Below are 26,018 nucleotides of genomic sequence, written 5' to 3'. Positions count from 1 at the left end.
TTTAAGGGAAACTGGAGATATAAAAAGGGGAAAAATGAGGCGGTGACGATCCCGCGATGTAGCGCGCTGTGACGAACCTTCTTAAGGTTCGTTACACCCCCCCCTTTCTTCCGGGAGGAGGTCGACGCAGACAGGCGCGGCCCGGGATCGCTTGTGGACCCGGTAGCACTGATCCCAGGACCAGCTTCGGAAACGGAGCCTCTCCGCTTCCAGCAGCCGCTGGTGTATCTCCTCGATGAGGCCCGCCGGTAGGGCCCGGCCTGGGATGTTCACCTGCCAATCTGCCGGCACGATTACCCACTGGGTGGGCTGGTTCAGCTCTTCGATCAGGGAGAAGTCCGCTGGACTTTGCCCCTCCCGCGTAGATTCGTCTTGAAGAAATCGTAGTATTTCATCCAAGTCGCAGTCCACCAGCAACTCGTCTTGTCCTTCCCACTCCCCAGTTTGGGGGGTCGGCGCCGTCTCCTCCGCAACGGGTTGTTTTACCCTCCGTAGGGTCATGGTGTGGTACCCGCTGTCCGGCCCCGTTTCCCACTGCTCCTCCGGTTCGGTCAGCTCCGCTTGTCGAACCGGAGCGGCGTTTCCCTCTTCTGTAGCCCCGGTGGGCCATTCAGTGGGAGGGCCTTGCGCTGCCTCCGCGTGGGGCGCTTCGGCGTGCGTTGGTGTGGTCGCCGCTGACTCTTCTGGGGATTGGGGCATCGGGGAGGATCCGATGCGGGCGTTGGCGGTCGCGCTTCGGCGTGCGGGGGCGTGGCCGCCGCCGACTCTTCGGGAGGATTGGGGCATCGGGGAGGATCCGATGCGGGCGTTGGCGGTCGCGCTTCGGCGTGCGGGGGGCTTGCCCTGGCTGGGGCGGCCGGTTCGGAGCGGTAGTCGATTGGTTCCGCGGCTTCTCGGAATGTCCTGAAGAACGCGTTGACATTCCGGCCGGGAGGGACAAAGACGTCTACGGACATCTGGTGGTTACGCGTGACGCGTAACCCCCATGGCGTGACCGTGTGGTGAAAGGTCTCTGTTTCGGCTATGAATTGCCGACCGTAGGGTTCCTCCTCTTCGCTCTCCCCGTCGTCGTAGTACGCGTTGTATGGTTTCGGTGTGTAACGCTCCAGCCCCCTCTCGGGGCGGTAAATGCCACGGCCGGTTCGGGGATCGCGGCGCTGGTGATAACCGGCATCTTCAAACTCCTGTTCGAACATCGGCGCGTATGATGGCGTCTCTGGTTCCGGGAAGCTGTGCTGGCTAGAACCGGCATCTTCGAACTGCTCTTCGAATGACGGTGACCCTGGCTCCGGGGAGCAGGGCGCGGCTCGTCGTTTATACGGAACCCGACGGAACCCGGATGGTCGGCGGGAGAACAGCGGGGGCTGTCTCGGGGACCCTCGTGGTCGGCTGCCCCTGCCTCGTCGGCGTCTAGCTCCATATCTGCGTACATGTCCCCATCGGAGGTGTGGGGTTCTTCGGCTACTCCTGGCTTCGGGGCGGCTTCCTCGTCCGCCTTGGCAGCGGACTCCGGTTCCTCGGCGTCGGAGAAATCCGTGAGGTCTACGACTTCAAGTGACTCTGCTGATGCAGCGGCTCTCTGGTGCGCCTTAGCTGGGGTGTTCTCGGTGGCGTTCATGGCTGGTTCTTCGGTGCGTAGAGTTCGGGGAGGGGGAGAGTGTCTATTTTCTATTTAATTTATATTAATCTTCTTAATTCTAGGGCCTCCCAGGGGGCGTGACGAAAACTTACATTGTTTTGGTTCTGGTATAGTAGGGTTTTATCAAAATCGCCTTGCTCGCTCGGCGTTCGGAATCTGACTTATTTCTTGTATTTCTAACGTCATGCATTTCCCTCCGCTGACAGCGCGACTCACGGGAGCCGGCGTCAGCGGGCTTGCAATTCTGTAATCTAAGCTATGGTAAATGGATCCGTGGGACGATTATGGACGTTTGGGGCATGGGTTTATGAATGTGTGTAATGAGTGTAATGCATGAATCTGCCGAATTGACATTTATATATTTTTTTTCGTTCTTTCTTTATTTTATTTTTTTTTTATACCCGATACTCAAAATGAGTATTGGGGTATATTAGATTTGTGGTAAAAGTGGATGTGTGTAACGTCCAGAAGGAATCGTTTCCGACCCCATAAAGTATATATATTCTTGAGCAGCATCAATAGCCGAGTCGACTGAGCCCTGTCTGTCTGTCCGTCTGTCCGTCCGTCCGTCTGTCCGTCCCCTTCAGCGCCTAGTGCTCAAAGACTATAAGAGCTAGAGCAACGATGTTTTGGATCCAGACTTCTGTGATATGTCACTGCTACAAAAATATTTCAAAACTTCGCCCCGCCCACTTCCGCCCCCACAAAGGACGAAAATCTGTGGCATCCACATTTTTAAAGATACGATAAAACCAAAAACGCAGAATCGTAGAGGATGCCTATATGTTTTAGAATGTAGGATCTCAACCAGATCGTATAATTATTATAGCCAGAATCAAGAAAACAATTTCATTCTTTCTCGCTCTGTCTCTCTCTAACACACAGGTTTCATGGTCGGTTTTGCCAATTGCCAAATATGAGTTCAAGGATCTCAGAACCTATAAGAGCCAGAGCAACCAAATTTGGTATCCACACTCCTGTGTGGATATTACTATTAGACTATTAGACTATTAAGGCTAGAGTAACCGAATTTGGTATCCGCACTTCTGTTAGATTTCACTATAAAACGTATATCTCAGAATTTTGCCGCACCTCCTTCCGCCCCCACAAAGAACGAAAATCTGTTGCATCCACAATATTGCACATTTGAGAAAACTAAAAACGCAGAATCATAGATAATGACCATTGTACGATTTCAACGAAAGTACAAAATTGTACGATTAGACCTAGACAAATAGCTAACCATAAATAGGTTAAGATTTCCCAGCCACCTAAAGAAATAAACGATAATATGCTCTAAATATAAATATGTGACATGCACTACTGACCTAAATAAATATACAACGGACAGCTGCATGCATTTGTGTACATACACTGTTAAGATATTTACGGCACTATCATAAAACACATTCTGGATGACCTGCATGTGGTCAAATCACACACCATCTGCATGATAACCATTGTGACCGTCATAAATATGACCCTTGGAATATTCCACTGTTGGATTTGTAGTAATTGCTTAGTCCTAAATAGAGATAACACATTTCCCTAGCAATATGATACTCAGAGCTAATTAACCTTACCTAAGATCCTAAGTAAACAATCATACTCATAGAAATTGTATATAAACCTTGCATTTTACCAAATAAAATCAGTACGAAAGAAAACTCTGACGTATTCACATCTCCGAAGCCCAATTTGTTCAAGTACCGATTGCGGCGACCATTTGTTACTGGTACATGAACCGGTAGCATACATACATAACATTTTCAGCATACGATTGTCATATTGACAATCACACAAAATCAAGTGAATCTACATCATCAGATTCATTTAATTTACTCATTTGGTGACCCCGACGTGATGAATTGACATTCACCACAAAATCAAGTGAATCTACATCAACAGATTCATTTGATTTGTACATTTTCAGCATACGATTGTCATATTGACAATCACCAGAATCAAGTGAATCTACATCAACAGATTCATTTGATTTGTTCATTTGGTGACCCCGACGTGATGAATTGACATTCACCACAAAATCAAGTGAATCTACATAAACAGATTCATTTGATTTAATCATTTGGTGACCCCCGACTTTTGGACACTTAACCGTTCATCTGGATTTTGTTCCCGATTTGGAACTTGGATTTAGTTGGAAAATCCTACATAATTGGTCAACTTAGCGACCAATTTACATACATACAACAACACTCACAGTTGTGATTTAAAACCTTCGGTGAAGGAAAACGTAATTGGAGTTATTTGGATCTAACTCAACCACCACAGTCAACTTGGCGACTAAGGTTGAATTGGAAATAAGAATTCCAGTGTCATAAATATTTATTGAGATACTTTGACCATCTTCGTGGTTGTGAGTAGAGGCACAACCAGTCATAGTGACAAACAAATTACCTCCATCGGGTCAAAGTATTAAAATAAATAAAATAAAATGGCATCATCAAGCATTAATGTTATGCTAGACAGGCAGCTTGCCACAGGCGAAGAGATTCAGAGCCTGGTACGAAATTATAAAAAGGATTCTGCTGAAAGAAAGCAGAAACCAGAATATTTAAAATCCCGCATTGAGAACATATCAAAGCTCTGGGACGCATTTTCAATGGAGGAATGTAATATCAAAAAAATAACTCAAAACTCAAAAATTGAGCACAGTTATTTCTCTAACGAATATTTCAAACACACAAAAGAGTTGGTCGTCAGATATAAAGACGAATTTACCAAGCAGTTAGCTGCACTAGAAATGGATATAGATACAGGATCCATTACATCTATGGAGAGTGAGCCTGAAATAGAGCCCATGATCCGAGAACAAAAGGTGCTGCTTGAAAGTCTAGAGCGCATCATGAACAGAATGACGAATGAGACGCGAAAGGACTTCAAACCAATAATAATCAAATATTGGGATGAGATTAGAGCGATCCATATTCAAATTTATAAAAAATGCATTGATCCTGTGAAAATGGGATATAACATTAACAATTACATTGCAGCTGAAGATGCAGTATTAACAGTCCAAACAATGACTGAAGCAGACGCTGTTCAACAAATTTACGCTGCTCCACATATGCATAATACATTACCCCTGCCTAAGGTTGCTATCCCTAAATTTGATGGTGACTACTTAAAATGGCAACGATTTCATGACATTTTTAAGCAAATGATTCATGAAGCATCGGTACCCGTCATTCAGAAGATGTGGTATTTAAAAACCAATGTTACGGGAGAAGCGGAAAATTTAATACGCCATCTTTCGCTAACAGAAAATAATTACACAACGGCATGGAACATGCTTCAAGAGCGTTTCAGCAACAAAACTTAGTAACTGCTTAGTAACGCATTAATTCAAAAATTATTGGATCAACCAAGCACTTCCAATGATGCAAAGTCCATTAAGGCTTTGCACGATAATGTAAAGGAAACATTATCAGCACTCAATAACATAAATATAGAGACAGCTGGATGGGATCCGATTCTTCTATGTATTTTGACAAAAAAGTTAGATCGTCAGACTCACACTTTGTATGAACAATCCATACAAAGTACAAAGAAATTACAGCCTTTGAGCGAATTAATGAAATTTCTCGAACAAAGGTTCCTTACCTTGGAAGCCATTGGATGGGAAAAAACAAAGAAACCCATCACATGTGCCTCAGCAGGAACTGAAAGTCAGTATGTCTGCTATTTTTGTGAAAAGCCAAATCACGCTATTTACAAATGCACGCAGTTTTTAAAAAAAACTGTCGCAGAGAGGTTAAATTGGGTTCAAAAGAACCAACTTTGCGTCAAATGTTTCAAACGCGATCACACTGCAAAGAATTGCCAAAGAAGAGATTGTGTTAAGTGCAATAAAGGACACAACACTCTACTACATTTGGAAATCAAGTCTGAAGCCAAAACTGCAGCATCAGCAAATAGTAGTCAAAACACTTATGTATTACTAGCTACTGCTCTTGTTACAATAAAAGGCAACAATGGCCAAATGGGTGATTTTTGAGCCCTACTTGATTCAGGCTCTCAAGTCAATGTGATTTCTGAAAGAGCATTGAAAATATTAGATCTGAAAGTCACAAAATCAGAGCTACAAATAAATGGAATTGGCGGACGAACACAAACGTCAAAAGCAAGAGTCAATGTTATGCTTACTTCACAAGATAATAAGTTTAATACAAGACTAGAAGCAATAGTATTGACACACATAGTGGCAGATCAACCAGCACAGTCAATTGATACGTCTCGTTGGAAGCTTCCGAAAAATATCACTTTGGCGGATCCCAACTTTGACAAGACTGGAAGAATAGACATACTATTGGGAGCAGAACATTACTTCGAAATCATGCAAGACAAGCATGTATCAATTGGAAAAGGATTGCCCAGGCTACAGGAAACGAAACTAGGCTGGATAGTGGCTGGCAAGCTAAGACAGGAGTCAAAGAGCCAAAGCACGTGTGCAGTTTTGACTGAGGAGGACAAGGTGGATCAGCAAATCTCCAAGTTTTGGGAATTGGATTCATTCCCGAGCAACACACCATGCTTATCCCCTCTAGAGAAGCGATGTGAACAATATTTTTCTCAAAATATTCAAATGGCATGTGACAAGAAATTCATTGTCAGACTTCCATTTTTGGAAGATGCTTCTTCCCTAGGGGAGAGCCGTGATTTGGCTACACGTCGACTTTTTTGCCTGGAAAAACGACTGTCACGAGATCCGGAAACCAAGGCAAGCTATGTGCAATTCATGAAAGAATATGAGGCACTTGGGCATATGAAGGAAATGCACACTAAGGAAATAGCACGATCACGTTATTTTATTCCACATCACTGTGTGATGAAACCTGACAGCTCTACAACAAAATTGAGAGTTGTCTTTGATGCTTCTGCTGTTACGTCGTCCGGCAAATCACTCAACGATTTGATGCATAAAGGTCCGACTGTGCAAAGTTCGATATTTTCAATATTGCTTCGATTCCGGATGCACAAATATGTATTTACGGCAGACATCGAAAAAATGTATCGTCAGATCTGGGTCAATCCTGAGGACCAGTACTATCAAACAATTGTATGGCGAAATGATCCATCAGAAGATCTGAGATATTACAGACTTAAAACTGTAACATACGGAACTAAGGCAGCTCCATATTTAGCCACAAAATGCCTACAATATCTTGCTCAAAAGGGCAAGAGAGAATACCCGGCTGGAGCTGATGCACTAGAAAAGGATTTCTATGTGGATGATTGCTTAACAGGAGCATACCAGAGGCCCTCCAGAAACAGAAGGAACTTAACCAACTCCTACAAAATTCTGGATTTAAGCTGAGAAAATGGTGCACAAACAACGTGCACATACTACAGAACATTCCGAAGGAAGCCATGATTCCAAATGTACAACTGGAGGATACCACTTATGAAGACTGCAGCGTGAAGACCCTGGGAATAACGTGGATGCCTAAATCCGACCATTTCTGTGGAAAAACGGAGATTGCCACTAAGGAAACAATATCCAGAAGAGATGTCGTATCCGAAATTTTAAGGATCTTCGATCCGCTTGGATTGTTTTCACCTGTTGTGATGAAAGAAAAAATCTTTATGCAGCATCTCACAAAGGAAGGTTTTGACTACAAAGAAGCGCTTCCACTTCATCTCCAGGAGGAATGGAAAAGGTACAGGGAGGAGTTAAAATTATTAAACTCCATACAAGTACCACGTCATATATTCCAAGGACAAAGTCCGATATCATCAGAGATACATACCTTTGTTGACGCATCGGAGAAAGCATTTGGAGCTGCAGTATATATCCGAGCAATACATAAGGATAAGCGGGCAACGATTCAATTGCTATGTGCCAAATCACATTTAGCGCCCATCAATGCATTAACATTACCCCGTTTGGAACTAAAAGCGGCGGTGTTAGGTGCTCAATTGACAGCAAAAGTAAAGGAAGAGTTATCAATGGAAGATGCATCAACCTTCTTTTGGTCTGACTCAAGGATCGTATTATCATGGATTAACTGCTCGTCATCCATCCGAGACAAATTCGTAGCTACAAGAATAGCTACGATTCAAGAATTGACGATACAAAGACAGTGGAGGCATGTCTCATCCGAAAATAATGCAGCAGATGTACTCTCCAGAGGAATGACGGCGACGAAGTTCATAAAACATAGCATGTGGTTTTATGGACCACTATTTTTACACGGCCCAACATCTACATGGCCACCACCATTTGTGGCTACAAAAGAGGAGTTGATCAGTGCAAATCCCCAAAAGATTGGTCAGTCATCAATTATGACTATCACTCAGGAGGATGACCTAATCTACAAAATAAAGCACAACAACTCATACAACAAGCTATTGAGAATAGTAGCTTACATGATGCGTTTTCGAGGAAAGAAAACGCACACAAGCAAGACTGTCCAAGTCAATGAGATGAAAGAAGCTCAGAAAATTGTCATTCGTTACATACAACAGAATGACTTCAAAGAAGACATACGTCATTTAACAAAACATAAGGAAACACAAAAGGGAAGTTCGATTAACTCTCTAACACCAGATCAGGAGGGAATCTTACGAGTAGGTGGTCGACTGGAAGCGGCAAACATTTCATTTGACGCCAAACACCCAATGCTCCTGCCCTACAACGATCCAATTGTGAAGTTGATCCTTGGTAAGATACACAAGGAAAACATGCATTGCGGCCCCCAGGCATTGCTGACAGCATCACGACAACAGTACTGGATACTCAAAGGAAAAAACATGGCCAGAAGTATTGTGCAGAACTGCGTGAAATGCACTAGAGCCAAGCCTAAGCTACTAGAACAAATCATGGGAAATCTGCAACCTCTTCGAGTCACCCAAGCACGGCCATTCCTCAATTCTGGTGTTGACTACTGTGGACCATTCAAAATCCACTATAAAATTCGAGGAAAGAAGCCTAATACAGCGTACATAGCTATATTTTGTTGTTTCGCGACTAAAGCAGTACATCTGGAGCTTGTCAGTGATCTCACCACAGAAGCATTTTTAGCGGCACTTCGGCGGTTCATCTCTCGTCGAGGAAAATGTCAAGTGCTCCATTGCGACAATGCTACGAATTTCGTAGGAGCCAGGAACAAACTTCAAGAATAAGAAGAAGCCATATTCTCGGAAAAGGCAAAAGAACATATTGTACAAGAGTGCAACAACAAAGGGGTACAGTTTAAATTTATACCTCCTCGCGCACCACACTTCGGCGGCTTATGGGAAGCTGCAGTAAAATCTGCCAAACATCTCCTCTTAAAAAATGTGACGACGGCAAATCTAACTTATGAGGAGTTAGAAACGGTTATAGTCGAAATAGAGGCCATACTAAACTCTCGACCATTAACACCGATATCTGACAACCCAAACGACGTAACAGCACTGACGCCAGGGCATTTCCTGATAGGAGAGCCGTTAACCGCACAAGCTGACAGTGAGCCATCCCAGCAGCCAAAGACGCTAGGAAATCGATGGCAAGCAGTGTTAAAGTTGAAGCACTCATTCTGGACACAATGGTCCAATGAATATCTTCAGCAGTTGCAACAGCGTCAAAAGTGGAGGAAGTCTTCGGCTAACATTAAGGAAGGAACATTAGTAATACTAAAGGAAGACAATACACCAGTATTACAATGGCCACTAGGAAGAATCATTCGATTGTTTCATGGCAAGGACAATTTTGTACGAGTGGTGGAAGTAAAAACGGCAAAGGGGATTTTCAAACGAGAGATCCAACATGTAGCTCCACTATTCAACGAAGAGGAACCCACACATAAACATCCGATAGATGATCCATCAGAAAACGAAGAATCATCCGAGGACAGACAGCCTAGGAAAAGGACACAGCCGAATAAATTGTCGTTAACCATGACAATGTTTGTAATGTTGTTGCTGGTACCGTTAGCGATGGCACAGTCAATCAACATAACCCAGTTTGGATCAAAACCGGGTATATACTTTGAAAGAGCAGGAACCAGCCAACTTGCGACATCTGATTGGAACATCATTGTCTATTACAATTTAAAGCCCTATTGGAAAGACATGAACACATTCACCATGGGGACTAAAAAAATTGGACATCTATGCACACAACTTCAACTAGTAGACGCATGCACCAGTATGTATCAGCACTTCAAACATATAGAAGAGGACCTGCAAGCTGAAAATACACTAATAGCAAGAACACGGAGGCAAAGGGCACCGCTGGACATCATTGGAAACATCGCAAGCAGTCTATTTGGCGTATTAGATTCAACATATGCCCGAGAAATGTCGGAAACTATAGCAAAGGTTAAGGATAACGAAGATCACCTATTAACCTTGCTTAAAAATCAAACATCATTGATTGACTCTACAATCAATGTGATAAAACGGGATGAAATCTCAAATTCCAAACGATTAAGTCGAATTGAGGATTTCATCACCGAGTCAAAGGGAAGGGCTGATCATTTTAGCGCCTTTCAATGGTACACTACGTTGTCTACTCAGTTGACTCTATTATCTGCAAATCTTCAACGAATGCAAGCAGAGATCATCAATGTCCTGACAGATATCCGACACAATACAATTAGCCCTATGCTAATATCCCCCCGACAACTTAAGGAACAACTGGAGCAGATACGGGATCATTTAAGGCCAGGACAAGCACTTCCAGTAACTCCCGACAATATGCTCATGGTGTACCAGATGATGAAAGCAGAAGGCACTATAATAGAGGATCATGCAATTATCAAGGTTACATTTCCATTAGTCTCAGTAAACGAACTGGAAATATACAAATTGACAGCGATTCCGGTGCCAAATAAAAATGGGATAAGCATGTTTGAAATAAAAACACCATATATGGCAATCAATAGTCACCGAGACGAATTCGTTGAACTATCAGAGACTGAATTCAAAAACTGTCATCAAAGAGCAAACAATGAATTTGTTTGCTATAATAAACAAACAATGTTCTCAGCCGAAACAAGTTGTGAATTACAAATGTTTCACAACAAAACGGACTCTTCATGTCACCTAGTCAACACAAATAAATCATTTTTATGGTTGAGCATGCATAAAAGAAATCGATGGATTTTTGCAACAAAGTCATCATTAAAGCTATCAGCGGTATGTGCAGATGGCATTTCGGATATTAAGCTACAACACTCAGGAATATTGATCGCCGAACCTGGATGCATCATTCGGAATTCGCTAATGACTGTCACAAGTCAGAGCACATTGGAAACTACTCTGCAGTTATCATACGCTCGGTTTGGAGATAGTGATCTCAACGAAACATCAACTGAACGTTCTACAAAGAAGGTTTCAAGGAACAATGAAAAACTGAACTACGAGGAGCTGTATCAAATGGAAACGAATCTGCTACCACCTAAAGGTTTCAAGTTACCCCACAATCTTGAAACCATTGATCATCATCATATTGCCATCTACATTGCACTGCTCTTCATCATGATCATTGTAATGATTCATCTGGTTAAAAGGTGGTACACAACAAGACTCCCTTCTCAGCAGAGACATACACTTAGCTCATCAGCTAGTGAAGAAAACGCACCAAGACATCCGTTCACAATCAATATTGATGATGGTTGAGCATACTATGTTCAACGGCCGGGAGGATGTACGATTTCAACGAAAGTACAAAATTTTACGATTAGACCTAGACAAATAGCTAACCATAAATAGGTTAAGATTTCCCAGCCACCTAAAGAAATAAACGATAATATGCTCTAAATATAAATATGTGACATGCACTACTGACCTAAATAAATATACAACGGACAGCTGCATGCATTTGTGTACATACACTGTTAAGATATTTACGGCACTATCATAAAACACATTCTGGATGACCTGCATGTGGTCAAATCACACACCATCTGCATGATAACCATTGTGACCGTCATAAATATGACCCTTGGAATATTCCACTGTTAGATTTGTAGTAATTGCTTAGTCCTAAATAGAGATAACACATTTCCCTAGCAATATGATACTCAGAGCTAATTAAACATACCTAAGATCCTAAGTAAACAATCATACTCATAGAAATTGTATATAAACCTTGCATTTTACCAAATAAAATCAGTACGAAAGAAAACTCTGACGTATTCACATCTCCGAAGCCCAATTTGTTCAAGTACCGATTGCGGCGACCATTTGTTACTGGTACATGAACCGGTAGCATACATACATAACATTTTCAGCATACGATTGTCATATTGACAATCACACAAAATCAAGTGAATCTACATCAACAGATTCATTTAATTTATTCAACCATATCTATCAGATTGCTGAATCTGGACCAGATCAGATAATTTTTATAGCCAAAAGGAACAAATCAATTTGCACTGGCTTCGCAGCGCCCGACGTCACACTCAGACTGATTTTCTGTCTCTCTCGCACGCACTCTTTGTCGTGTCGTTTAACATTAGCTGCGTCTGCCGGAGGAGAGCCATACTGACTTAGTATCGGGTATATTATATAGTATCGTTTTTTTTGGATATTTCATTTTCGTCGTCTTTTTCCTTCGTAATTTTCGTTTTACGGGCAGCGCAGCTATGCGTCGCACGCGGGCTCCGATCGGATTTCGGGCGCCGATGGGCCAGGTATAGGGCCAGCTCTTATCGCTGGGCTCTGGGCATGTATCGCCGCGGGAAGGCTCTGCCGGGGGCGACAGTACCGTGCGCCGTCTCTGTTGTTCTGGCCGGTTCGTCATTGGCCGGGGGGTTACGGGGGGCGGCCTCCACGTCTCGTGCTGTATGCTCGTTCCGAAGGCCTTGGGATTTGAGGCGGCGGTATAGCACCCAGATGATGGCGCAGAGAGGGATGGCGACGACGAGGGTGAACAAATAGGAGGCGGCGCTCCTTATCGTCACCGTCTCGTTCAGGTCGTCGATGTAGTTTGAATTTTGTAGGCTTAACTCCCGTAGGAACGGCAAGCTTAGCTTTTCCTTGTGTGCCGTTACGTTTATTCGAGTCATCGCCGGTACCACCGCCTTTCTTTTGGAGTCGCCGAGGTGATTCACGTACCAGGTCCCGTTAAACGAGACCCGGTGGGAATACGTAACTAGGTACGATCCCGAGATTGCTTGGGTGGTCCCCGCCTCATCTACAACGGTGAACCTTGCGTCGTTGACGATGATGGTGCCGTGGTCCACCACGACGATCGGATCCAAGTGACCGGGCGAAGTCGCGCAGTGCGCGACGGTCGTCGCGCTCCCAGTCGTCGAAGTCGGGCGTTCCGGCCACTACCTTCAATGCTGTTCCGAGCAGGTTTATACTCCTTGTTCCCCGATGGTGGACCCTTAGCGTGGCCACCAGGTTCTTGATGTGGTCCAGGTCGGCTGCTATCACTTGCGCCATCCGGTCTAGGCTAAACAGCTCCGCGGCTTGTTCCGTTTCGGCGACGTAATCTTCGTATGAAGTCACGTTCGTAGTGTGGTGCAGGTATCCGTGGTTGGCCCAAATGATGGCGTCCCCGTCCGCTATTGGGATATAGTCCGCGTTAGTGTAGTCATTCAACTTGACCAGCGCGCGCGTCGAGGTTAGCAGAGTGAGGAAAATCAGTAGGTCCTTCATGTTGTGTGGTTTTGCGTTATCTTCGGATGCGTTTGGGTTGGGATCGATTCGACCGTTCGGCTGTGGTGGCGGAATGGCACTGATCAGTGATGGTGGGGTCTCGGACTGCCGGAGACGCTTGTCGCGGGCTACGCCGTCGGTCGACCTAGTGTCGGTACTTTTCGGGATCCGGGCAGTCGTCGCTTGCCTCGCTCGGGTTTTTCCCCGGCACGGGCGCCCCTTCCCCCCCTTTTCCCTTCGTTTCAGCCGGTACCTGTGCCCCTGTCGTGGTCCGGCGCTTGTTCGGCGGTACCTGGGTCGTCCGCCTCCCCGGCACGTTCGTCGGGTTCGCGGTCGTGGAATTCTCTCAGATCGTTGATGTTGGCGACCTTCCGTTTCCGGCTGCTCGGGTGCTGCAGCTGAACGATGTTTGGCCACGGGAAACCCTTCACGCGATAGGGGCCGTCAAATTTAGGGGCCAGTTTTGCCGCGAAGCCTTCGGCGGCGTTTGAGAGGTGATGCTGCCGTAGAAGTACTAGCGAACCGATCGTGGGACGCCACTGTCGTCGGCGAAGGGTGTAGTGCCTCCCTTGTTCTTGGCTGGCCCTTTGAATGTTGTTTTTGACGATGGCGAACACTTCTTTTAGCCTGGCGGCCTTACCCATAGGAGTTTCCTGGGCGCTTCCCGTCCCCGGCGAGACCTCGTCGTATAAGGCGCCGGGCAGTCGGGACTCTCTTCCGTGTACGAGGAATGCCGGGCTGAAACCGGTAGTCTCCGAGACGCTCGAGTTGATCGCCAGCGTCATTTCTGGCAAGAGTTCGTCCCACGTGTTTTGGTGATCGTCCACGAATTGGGCGATCATCGTCTTCACGGTCCGGTTTGCCCTTTCCGTCGGGTTCTCTTGCGGACAATAGGGCGCGGTGTGTTGGTGTTCCACGCCGGCGGTGTGCAGGAAGGTCCTGAACGACCGACTGGTGAACTGGGTGCCGTTGTCACAGACAAACAACTTCGGAACACCGAAGCTACTCAGTATGCGTTCCCTGAAAGCTCGTTCGAGGCTAGCCGTCGTTGCCTTCTTAAGGGGCACCAGTGCGACCCATTTGGAGAAGGTGTCAAAGAAAACTAGCAGGATGGCGTTCCCCCGTTTGGATCGGGGTAACGGTCCGACGAAGTCGGCGCACAGGGTGGCGAAGGGTTCCTCGGCCTTGCGAGTGAGCATCCTGCCCACTGGCTTGCGTTGGGTAGCCTTGAACTTCTGGCAGCTCACGCAACCGCGGATATATCGCCTCACGTCGCGATAAAATCCCGGCCAATAATACCTCTGGGATATCCTCGTGATAGTTTTTCGTACGCCGAGGTGGCCTGCCGTCGGTTGGTCGTGGCACTCGCGGAGGACTCTCGCTCGGCAGTCCTTGGGCACACAGAGCTTCCACGGCACGTGGTCGTCATCGTCGGCTCCGTGCCCCAGGTTTCGGTAAAGCTGCCCGTTTTCGTACGTGTAGTCCGGGTATTTTTGGGGCTCGTCGTGAACTTGTTGGATCCTTCTTCTGAGCCACTGCCAGGTCGTGCCCTCTTCTTCGACGCGTGAAAGGGATTCCAAAGGTTGCCTGGCGAGCGCGTCGGCGACCACGTTCTGGTTGCCGGCCCGATAATGTACGTCGTATTGGTACTGCTGCAGCTCCAGCGCCCATCTCGCCACTCTCCCGTAAGGGCTCTCAAGGGTGTTTAGCCATTTCAGCGCGAGATGGTCGGTCACCACGTCGAACCGGTATCCTTCCAAGTAACAGCGCAATTTCCGGATTGCCCATATGACGGCCAGGCATTCCTTGTCGGTGGCCGAATAATTCTCCTCTGCCTTGTTAAGGCGCCGGCTGACGTAGGCGATGACGCGTTCCTTCCCTTCGATCTCTTGGGTGAGGACCGCGCCCACACCCACGTTGCTCGCGTCGGTCTGCATGGAGAATTTGACGTTGAAGTCCGGGCAGGCGAGCACCGGGGCGGTGGTGAGTCGCACTTTGAGTTCGTCGAAGGAGTCCTGTTGTTCCTGTCCCCATGCCCATGCTCTCCCCTTCTTTAGTAGCAATGACATCGGTTGCACTATGGTGGCGAAATTGGGGACGAATCGACGATACCAGCCCGCCATGCCTAAGCATTGCCGCAATTCCTTCAGGTTAGTGGGCGGTCTCAGGTCTTTGACGGCCGCTATCTTGTCAGGGTCGGTATGAATGCCTTCCTCGCTGACCATGTGACCCAGGTATTTTATGCGGCGCTGGAAAAAATACGCATTTGTCTGCGTTGATCCGCAGATTGGCCCGGCGCAGTCGCGAGAAGACTCTCTTGACGTTGCGCAAATGTTCCGCGAAATCCTTGCCGACGATGACGATGTCGTCCAGATACGCGAAAGCGAAGGGTTCCATGTCTGCGCCGATGGCCGTGTCGAGGGTACGCTGGAACGTGGCTCCCGCGGAATGTAACCCGAAAGGCATTACCTTCCACTGATAGAGGCCTCTTCCGGGCACCGTGAACGCCGTGGCCTCCTTACTGTCATGGGCCATCGGTATCTGCCAGTATCCATTCTTCAGATCCAGCGTGGTGATGAACCGCGCGTTTCGGAGACTTTCCAGTATATAGTTGATCCTCGGCAACGGGTATGCGTCCGGGATCGAATGTTCGTTTAGTTGTCGATAGTCCACACACATGCGCCACCTCCCGTCCTTTTTGCGGACGAGGACAATGGGGGCGCTGTGGGGACTTCGCGAGGGCTCGATCAGGCCTTCTGCTATCAGCTGGTCGACCTGCTCGTCGATGATCCGACGCATAGCCGGGTTCTTTGGGTAGTACCGTTGCTTTATGGGACGCTGGTCTCTCATAACTATCGTGTGCTCCGTGAGGTCCGTGGTCCCTCGGAGGCCTGCGAGCTTCGGCAGCTCTTCGTCCAGGAATTCCTGGATTTGCGGCGCCACGTCGGGAGGCCAGGTGTCGGGGACTCTTTCTGGCTCCTCTTCGCTTAGCCGGCTGGTTCCGGGAGCGGGGGTCTGGTCTCGGCCCTCGGGGAGTATGGTCATGTCGAACGCGCTTGGCGGTTCGATCCCACGAGGGTACTCCCTCATATTAGCGACCACCGGGGTAGTTTCGGGTGTAGGCAGGGCATTTTCGGGACTCCGGCTGAATGCATGGGTCGTGTCGTATTCGGCGTGATGCACGAACATGCGGGTCTCGATGATGCCGATAGTACTAGACCAGTGGCTCGTTCAGGTGACGCAGATTTCCGCTCTGGTGCCTGCTATTGTGAAACCTTCGGCGACGCGGGGAGGGTGGCTCCGGCAGCGCCCCGTGGCGTTGGTGCTGATGAGTTGATCTCCGGCCACGGGCGCGTCGGGGCCCCGGTCGGTGTCTCGAGTGGCTGTTGCTCCTATTCCCGGTTCTGGGCTGGGAAAACTTCGGGCAGTAAGGACGATTTCGGATGTGGGAGTTTCCGTTATCGAAAGGGCTGCGTTACCGCGCTCGCTCGCCGGGGCGGCTAACGTGGTCGTTGTATTCGGCGCTGGGCCGCTGGACAATCGTCGCCGCCGTGGGGGTTCGATCGTTGCTCCGGGCTCTCCACCACTCGTCGAGGAGGTTGAACCGGGGGTCCTGGTGGGTCTGTTCGCGTCCCTTGTTGCCTTACCCGAGATTTTGCCCTGGTTGGATGACCTGGGGTCAGGGCGTTCAGTCGGGGTCCTGGGCTTCGTGTTCCTGATTCCTTGTTTGCGTGGCGTATCTTTCGTCGCCTTGGGTTTCGTAGGCGCGTGTTCCGGGGTGTGCACCTGGCTGACTGTCGCGGAGTTGGAGGAGGGTGGTGCCACACTGTATCGTTGTTTCGATGGCGCAGAGGAAGACCATCCCCACGATGACCTGCTCTAGCATGTTTGGTAACACTAGGAGCGGTATCTGTACCTCGCGCTTGTCCAGTTTAACGAACGCCAACAGAATTTGCGTTACTTCGCGTACCGACCCGTCTGCCAGGCGGATCTGGACGCACGCTTCCCTGAGGCCGGCGTCGTTGCCGAGCTGCCGGGCGAGGTTGGCGCTGACGAAACTCCGGGACGCCCCGGTATCCACAGTGGCCTTTGTGGCCCGTCCTCCTATCGTCACCCTCGCCACTATCCGGCCGTCCTGTATCTGTAGTGGGTGGCTTAGTTCTGGGTTTGGGGAGGCGTCGTTCCCGGCTGTTCCCGTGCCAGTCGGGGACGCTGGTCGTTTCCCGACGAGTCTTGGCGGCAGCAATCGATGGTCCTTACGCCTCGCTTACCGCATTCCCAACAGAACAGGATAGAGGGGTTGGTGCAATTGTGGGAGGCATGGCCGGCTTCGCCGCAGCGGCGACAGGCCATCCGTGGGTTGGCGATGCGGTGACCGACTTCCGGCGCTGGAGTGTCGGGTCGGTTTGACGATGGTCTCCTTGCCGGTCCTGCCGTGTCCCATTGGGGCTTCCGAAAGGAGGTCCGGTTTGCTTCGACCTCGTTTTGCGTCTGGTGCGTCGTCGGTCTAGTGTATCTTGGGCCGGGCCGAGGGGCAGTGGGAGCAGTGGGGTTATTCCGCTCTTGGATGGATTCGAACTCCGTAGCCAACATCGTTAGTTGGGCCAAACTTCGCAGTTCGTGTCTTCGCACGTACAGTTGATATGCCGGCAGAGTATTATCATAAATCCTGTTGAGCTCTTGGGCATCATCGTACCCGGCGTGGTGCATGAGCAACCTGAGCTCGGTTATGAAGTCCTTGAATGACTCGCCCGTCGCTTGCTTGCGGGCTCGGATCTGATCCTCTAACTATTCGAAATACCGCGGCGGGAGGAAAAATGCCAAAAATTCTTGCCGGAAGTTGACCCACGAGGCGCCTTGCAGCCTGCTGGTGCGGAACCAGCGGTTGGCTCGGTCGATAAGGATTTCCGCCATAGCTCGAGACAAGTGGTTGGTGTCTATCCCGTACGAAAGCGCGCGCTCTTCCAACAGCTCGGTGAAAGACAACGGATCATCCTGTCCGTCGAATTGGATCCCCCACCTCCTAATCCGTTCCGCCATCTGGGCGGCTTGACTGTATCGATGGGCTTCCAACGCGTCGTTACCTCCCCGGGGTCTATCGCTTTCAGGGAGGAGCCTCCTCATGGAAGAGGGGCGGACCTCTGGGGACGGGGGTCTTGGGGGGCGGCTGCGGTCACCACGATGGGCGGGCCGGTTGGTCTGCCTTCGGGGGCCCCAGGGATCTGCAGACCGCTTTTGGGGTCTGCCTTCCGTCTCTCCGCCTGCCCGGAAGGAGAGGGGTGCGGCGACTTTGCGGGTCCCGGTGGTTTGGCGTATTGCCGTTCGAGTTCCGCCAGTCGAATCCAGGCCTCTTGTTCGAGGGGTCCTTCGACCAGCGTGGCGAACCTTTTCCGTAGGTCCTCAACTGTCCCTTCGCGGTCGAACCCGAATTCTTCCGCGAGGGCTTCCAGTTCTTCCCGGCGGCGTTTGTGGATCCAGCCGGTGCTGACCCCCGGATTAACGGTCAATTCGTCCCCGTCGTATTCACCTGATTGTTCCCCCGTATAGGGCTCCATGCTTCTCTTGGTCGTTGCGTCGCTGTTCCTACGGACTGGTTCAGCGTCCGTGATCTTGAGGTACTGTGTTCCCTTTTCTTTTCACTGTCACTTAGTACACGTACGTAGACACGTTCGCGATCCTCACCGTTAGAATTGTGGAGATTTGAGCACGGTTACGCGCCGCGGTAGTGGGGTGGGTTTTTTTTCTGCGGTCGAGCGATCGGCCGCGTATGCACGTAGGCGTACACGCGGGGGGGTTATCTTTCCCCCTTTTTTTTTTTTTGGTCTGTCTCTTGCACTCCCGACTGCCGTGGGTTTTTAATCCACGAACCCCTCGTTAGAGTTTCCTTCGGGTCCCTGCTCGGGCGCCACTTGTAATGTCTCCTCTTCCAGGCTGAGGTAAGCTCAGTCCTGTCCAGGGGTCTTCCTACAAGACATTTGTAGTTCGCAGGAACTCCGAAAGGGGGGGTCGGCTCTTCTTACTGGGCGGACGTGAGGGTCGAGAAGAAAGGCGCGGAGCGAGGCACACCCGCGTGGGTCGAGAGAGAGGCGGACGCAGGGCAAGGCACACCTGCGTGGGTCGGGAAAGAGGGGTCACAGGGCGAGTCACACCTGTGGGGGTCGAGAGAGGGGCGCAGGGCGTGTCACACCTGCGTGAGGGGGGGGTTTCGAGGATTAATCGGGGGTTAGTGGAGGTGAGTGTGGCTCGCTGGCGAGTAGTTGTTGGTGACCGGGGAGGGGTTTGGATCCCCAAAAATGACTTACACGGGGTTGGTTCTCGTTACAATAATGATTTATTTGCTTGCTGGTTATACAGGTAATTTGTTACATTGAATATTTTTTTGTTGTTTCGTCACGTTCCCGGAAGGATTCTTAACTTGTATCTTAGTTGTCACGCGGGACAACGTCTATACTCGGCCCGGGTCTCCGCGTAAGTGAAGTCTGCTCGGCGCTTGCGCGCTCGGGAAAACTTCGCTGCCGCCGATCTCTAACTTATCAGTATTTACGTGTCTTCGTCTTCGTCGGCTTCGGATTGGCTGCCGCTTCGCGGAGAGTCCCGAAGCCGTGTAGGGAAGGGGCGGGGGTTCTTATCGGCTAGTCTGTGCTTCGGGAGCTTAAGTTTAGTGGTGGGGGTAATGTGTTGGCCCGGTGGGGAGTTTTCGCCGGCTAACGGTTCGTGTCTCGGGAGCTTATGGCTAAACGCGTGGCAATGTGTTGGTGTGGGGGGCGTTCTTACCGGCTAATTGTCAGTGCTTCGGGAGCTTTTCGTTAGAGGGGGGGGGGGGGGGGGGGTAATGTGTTGGTACGAGAATGTGGGATTGGCTGTCGTGAAACGGTAGGCGAAACGATATGGGGAATGAGTTTCTTTATTGGTGGTACATTTATCGTATGCATTCTCTGTTCTTAAGGCTTAGTAACGATATATTTAAGGGAAACTGGAGATATAAAAAGGGGAAAAATGAGGCGGTGACGATCCCGCGATGTAGCGCGCTGTGACGACCCTTCTTAAGGTTCGTTACATAGCATAATTAACTTTCCCTCTTCTTCTTCTTTCCCAACTATCACCCATTCCCCAATACATGACAAGTGGCAACGCCAATAATGACCCAAAAATACCACGCCAATTAGAAAAATAGCCGAGCCGATAACACACAAAAAAGCCAATTCAAATTGCATTTCTCAATGCCAGTGTGTTATCGGCCGCAAACTTCGGCAATTATGCCCAGCCAATTCCTCACCCACCCCCCACCCACTTCAAACGTCACTAAATGCCAAATGTACAGGAATAAAACGAGGGGGAACGTTGTGAGTTGCTGCGGACACCGCAACTCTACAGTTATACCCGATACTTAGTCAGTATGGCTCTCCTCCGGCAGACGCCGCTAATATTGAACGACACGACAAAGAGTGCGTGCGAGAGAGACAGAAAATCAGTCTGAGCGTGACGTCGGGCGCTGCGTAGCCAGTGCAAATTGATTTGTTCCTTTTGGCTATAAAAATGATCTGATCTGATCCAGATTCAGCAATCTGTTAGATATGATCATTATCTATGATTCTGCGCTTTTAGTTTTCTCGTATCCTCAATATTGTGGATGCAACAGATTTTGTCCTTTGTGGGGGCGGAAGGGGGTGGGGAGAAATTTTGAGATATACGTTTTAAAGTGAGATCTAACAGGAGTGCGGATACCAAATTTGGTTACTCTAGCCTTAATAGTCTCTGAGAATTGTGAATATCCCCAGATTTTCATCCTTTGCGGGGGCGGAAGGGGGTGTGGCGAAATTTTGAAACAAACTCGTCTCGGTCCGATATATTAGGAGTGTGGATACCAAATTTGGTTGCTCTAGCTTTTGTAGTCTCTGAGATCTTGGCGCTAATGTTTTACTCTAAGCAAAGCCGCGTATGCTACGTGTGTGTTAGAGAGAGACAGGGCGAGAAAAAATGAAATTGTTTTCTTGATGCTGGCTATAATAATAGTACGATCCAATTCAGATTCCGCAGTCTTAAAGATATGGTCATTCTCTCCAATTCTACGTTTTTGGTTTTCTCATATCTTTAAAATTGTGGATGCCACACACTTTCGTCCTTTGTGGGGGCGGAAGTGGGCGGGGCGAAGTTTTGAAATATTTTTGTAGCAGTGACATATCACAGAAGTCTGGATCCAATCACAACCACAACCACAGCCAATCCCACCAACACCAAAACGACGCCGCGCCCTCATCGACAGTATGAGTGACGATGAGGATGAGGGTGAGAGGAAGCAGGCCAGAAGACGGGGCCGCCATCACCACCATCACCAGCAGCGACCGCCAATCAAAAGGCCAAAGAAGAAGAGGCAAACCATGGAGGAGCTGGAGGCCATTGTCAAGGAGCAGCTGAGGCAGCACGAGCTGCGGCAGCAACAGCAAAAGCAGCAGAAACGGACAACAAAAACCGCCAACACCAACACAGTTGCCGCTCCTGCCTCCCTGACGCATTCTACACAGCCAACCCATGCCCCTGCCCCTGCCCCAGCCTCTGCCACTACTATAAATGCAAATAGCCAGACCCACAGCCATCACCAACATCGACAACAGCCAATACATAGACAATCACCAGCCATTCACATAGACAATACTGACAATATCAATACAAATAATGACGCCAACGCAATAACAAATACAAATACAACCGCCAATGCAAACACCAACACCACCACCGCCATCACCAACACAAACACCCCTGCCACTACCACCGACAATGACATCCGGCACGGCGAATTCGGGCATCAGCCCAGCCAGGAACGTGGCTTGAGGATCCTCATCCGAGGACTCTCCCACTCCATGCCGCCGGATTGGATTCGCAGCATTATGCTGAACGAGGGGTTCACGGTTCGGTTTGTAAGGGCAATCACCGATCGATTCGATCGCAGCCGTCAATTCAATCTCTTCGAGGCTGAGATTGCCCCCAAACCGGACCGTGGCCAATGCGGGGTGTTGACGCTGCGACGCCTGGGTGGGAGGCCCGTCACGGTTGAGAGACTTGGAGTCTCCCGTGACCCCGCCCAGTGCCATCGATGTCAGGTGTTTGGCCACACCCGCGCATACTGTAGACGAGCTGCTGTCTGCATGAAATGCGCGGGTGGACACCTGACGACGGAGTGCAGCAAGCCAAGGGCCGACAATCCCAAATGCGCCAACTGCCAGGGCGCCCACATCAGCGCCTACAAGGGCTGCAGCGCCTACAAGGCAGCCAGGCAGCGGCTCCTGGCCCACAGGGTCGTCAGGGAGGAGGAGCGTCAACGGAAGCAGCAGCAGCAGCCTCAGCCAATACGGCAACAGACCCAGCCAATGCAGCAGCCACTCCAGCAGCAACAGCCAGCACATCGTCTCCAGCAGCCATCACAACGTCACCAGCAGCCACTACAGCGACAGTTGCAGCAGCAGCAGCCACCCACACAGCCACTCCACCCACAGCCGCAGCAGCAACGCCAACACCAACCGGGTCGGCAGCATCGGCAACAGCTACAGCATCGCGACCAACATCCCCAGCCACTGGCCGAGGGGCGCCAACACCAACGGGTCCTGCCGATGCAGCCGATCCCAAATCGTGCTCTGGAGCCACGCCAACACCAGCTACAGCAGCAGCCAGGCGCCCAGTGCGATGGGAGCTGTGCCCATAACCTAGAAAGATATGAAAGAAAAATTAAAGAACTGGAAGAAAAGTTGGCAGCAATTACAACGACATTGACAAACCTGCTGCAGGCAAGGGACGAGAGCACGGGAGGAGTGCCGCCACAACGGACAACAACAGCAGCAGCAGCATCCACACAGCCATCACCACGACCAGCACCAAATACGCACTTTGACGCCGCAGCCATATCGGACTCCGAATCCGATATGGACTGTGAAGCAATTGACGACGAAGATGACGACGAATGGACCGACCACGATCCATTTGACGCGCTGGATGGCCTGGGCGAAATATCGCCAAATCGCCAGCGCACGCGAAAGCATGCGATCGGGCGGCGCCCATTGATGTGCCCAATCGTCGATCCAGAGGCCAGCCACTGCAACAAAGAAAAAGCCGTCAATACGGACAACAAAGAAAGACTGGCATAACACACGAAATCACACGTACCTGCCAATCACCAGACAGAGCTGACCAACAAGAAGCTGCCTCGCCACCAACATTGACAATTTCCTGCCAATTGGGCGGAAAAGGAGGCCTCTTTCTGATGACGCTGCCACCACACCACCACAATGACGTCACGCAAATACCTGCTCACAGCTGCCATTCCACGACGATGCAGATGCTGACGCCTGTTGCCGCTCCACTGGGTCGCACCCGTCTCTCATGCCATTATGTGAGGGCGGGATGGCCTGGTGTTGAGCCGCCAGACGCCAGCAAAACCTGCAAAAGGAGAATCAGGATAAAAAGGCTGCCAATTAAAACACAAATACTCGCCTGCAAAAGTCTCTCACGCCATCACAAACCGGACAAAGGTCGCCAGCAACAACATCTAAACGCCGACAGTACCTGCAAATAAAAATAAATTAAAAATCAAACGCCAAAAACAAACATCTCATCTGGATGGCCGGACCAGCAGCCATTTAAAACGCCATTAAAAACCGACGATGAACGTGGCCGAGGAGGCCAGGCCAATCCACCTGACAACGCATCCTGGTGGCCGGAGCAGCAGCCACTCGGATGCGGCCAATACCTCGACTCGTTGGCATCAATCACACGACGCCAATGCCAACACAAGGACAATGCAGTTGGGTGGCCGGACCAGTGCCACTCGAGTGCAGCAGCCAACACCAACCAGCGACAGATGCAACGTGGACGACCGGACCAGAGCCGCTCGCCAACAACACCATCAATGCCCACGATGCACGCCATCTCCAAGTCCAGCCATCGCCACTAAAGTTCCCAGATGGTGCCACTAATCCTGCACAGGGGGACAACGGAGCCGGCCGGTATGCGGCGCAATGTTCTGCATTGCGTTTGCCATGCCGGCCGGTGCTTTGTTGTAGTTGTCCTCCTGTTAACAAAATAAATGATATTTAAGTATGTTTATTGTTGTGTAAATGTATTGTAATTATTGTTTTTTTTACCTTGTATATATCTCTGTAGTTTTGTAGTCCTAATTTGTAGAAATTGTAGATAGATTGTCCTTAGCTGTAATGTAATTTAATTAATTTTAGTTATTTATTTTAGCATATTTACCTTTCCCTCTTCTTCTTCTTTCTCAACTATCTGCCATTCCCAAATACCTGACAAGTGGCAACGCCATTAATGACCCAAAAATACCACGCCAATTAGAAAAATACCCGAGCCGATAACACACCAAAAAGTCACTACAAATTCAAATTGCATTTCTCAATGCTAGTGTGTTATCGGTCGCCAACTTCGGCAATTTACGCCCAGCCATTTCCTCACCCACCCCCTACCCACTTCAAATGCCACCAAAGACCAAATGAGGCTGAGCAGGAACAAAATATACACTGCCAACCATCGCCACTCTGCCAAACGCCCCAACAAAGCCATTTCAACCGCCCACATGATGCTATGCGGTCGACTCTTTGGAGCGTCTCGCGCCCGGATCGAAAGATCCGGAAGTTGAAAGTATCCAGGCGGTTATACGAGAGCAGGCAAATTTCCCCCTTCCCATCCCATCCCCCAACAACAGAGCAGCCACTACACACAGCACAAACATTAGACACTAGCCACTAACCAGCAACAACACGAAACGGACAGCCACTAAAACAAACGGCCATTCCAATTCTCCATTGCTTACTTATCGGTGCTGCTGCCCTCGGACTACATTCATCTCACTCAATATTGGGGTGAGTGAAAGTGGGACCGGGGGTGAGAGCACCGGTAAATGACGATCGGCGATCGGGTCTCTCGAGTGTGGAGGAGAGTGTGAGAGTTGGCGGACATGTGAGAGTTCCACCATGAACCTCGTCCGCCACTCTCATCTCGTCCACCCGCTCGAGAGGTTGCGATCGTCGGACGCATATTAATTGAACCATCGCCGCCGCCATTAAAATAAAGTGAGATTGCAAGTTTGTTTGTTCGTTGCCATCATCGTTGCCCGTGTCGTTTGTCGTTTTGACTGTTTGTCGTTTATCGTTTGCCGTGTCATTTGTGCTCTGGTGCCAAAAAAATAAAGACAGTGACGGCCAGACGACGCCAAGCCAAGCCAGGCAGCAGCCATTTTGTGTCGCCAGCCACAAACCCGCCAAACGCAAAGGGAAAGGCCGATAGGACGCCGGTCTCGCTGACGCTTTTCCCGCCTCTCACGCTCTCGGACATACAAAACCGTTCGTGAGTAACGGGAGAGGGAGAAGACGGAGGAGAGCCGGCAAACCGACGCGCAGGAGCAGAGCGCCAAAACGGGCAACGGGCAGCCACACACACAAACACGAACGGATCGAACACGTTGCGAGTTAAACTTGGTTCGAGTTCGAGCAGCGGGTCGATCCGAGCCATAGCCCAGTCAGCACCAATACTACGACAAACAGCAACAACTACACAACCGCAATCACAACCACAACCACAGCCAATCCCACCAACACCAAAACGACGCCGCGCCCTCATCGACAGTGGGAGTGACGATGAGGATGAGGGTGAGAGGAAGCAGGCCAGAAGACGGGGCCGCCATCACCACCATCACCAGCAGCGACCGCCAATCAAAAGGCCAAAGAAGAAGAGGCAAACCATGGAGGAGCTGGAGGCC

General features: G+C 49.5%; 1 protein-coding gene and 1 long non-coding RNA gene across 2 annotated transcripts; both read right to left on the bottom strand.

Moving 5' to 3' along the window:
• Positions 1-551: 551 nt before the first annotated feature.
• Positions 552-2,005, bottom strand: LOC117194868 (serine/arginine repetitive matrix protein 1-like). Its single transcript, XM_033399333.1, has 3 exons — positions 1,732-2,005; positions 1,247-1,626; positions 552-1,184 (listed from the first exon to the last, which is right to left on the bottom strand). The coding sequence occupies exons 2-3, from the start codon at positions 1,616-1,618 to the stop codon at positions 552-554; spliced, it is 1,005 nt and encodes a 334-aa protein (XP_033255224.1). The 5' UTR covers positions 1,619-1,626; positions 1,732-2,005.
• A 22,118-nt stretch (positions 2,006-24,123) lies between these two features.
• Positions 24,124-24,542, bottom strand: LOC117194694. Its single transcript, XR_004474876.1, has 3 exons — positions 24,503-24,542; positions 24,391-24,454; positions 24,124-24,317 (listed from the first exon to the last, which is right to left on the bottom strand). It is a non-coding gene; the product is annotated as an uncharacterized LOC117194694 (long non-coding RNA).
• Positions 24,543-26,018: the final 1,476 nt, after the last annotated feature.

The sequence above is a fragment of the Drosophila miranda genome (genome assembly GCF_003369915.1).
Source record: "Drosophila miranda strain MSH22 chromosome Y unlocalized genomic scaffold, D.miranda_PacBio2.1 Contig_Y3_pilon, whole genome shotgun sequence".
NCBI lineage: Eukaryota > Metazoa > Arthropoda > Insecta > Diptera > Drosophilidae > Drosophila > Drosophila miranda.
The sequence above is the reverse complement of the archived record's forward strand: the minus strand, read 5'-3'. Positions and strand labels throughout refer to the sequence as shown.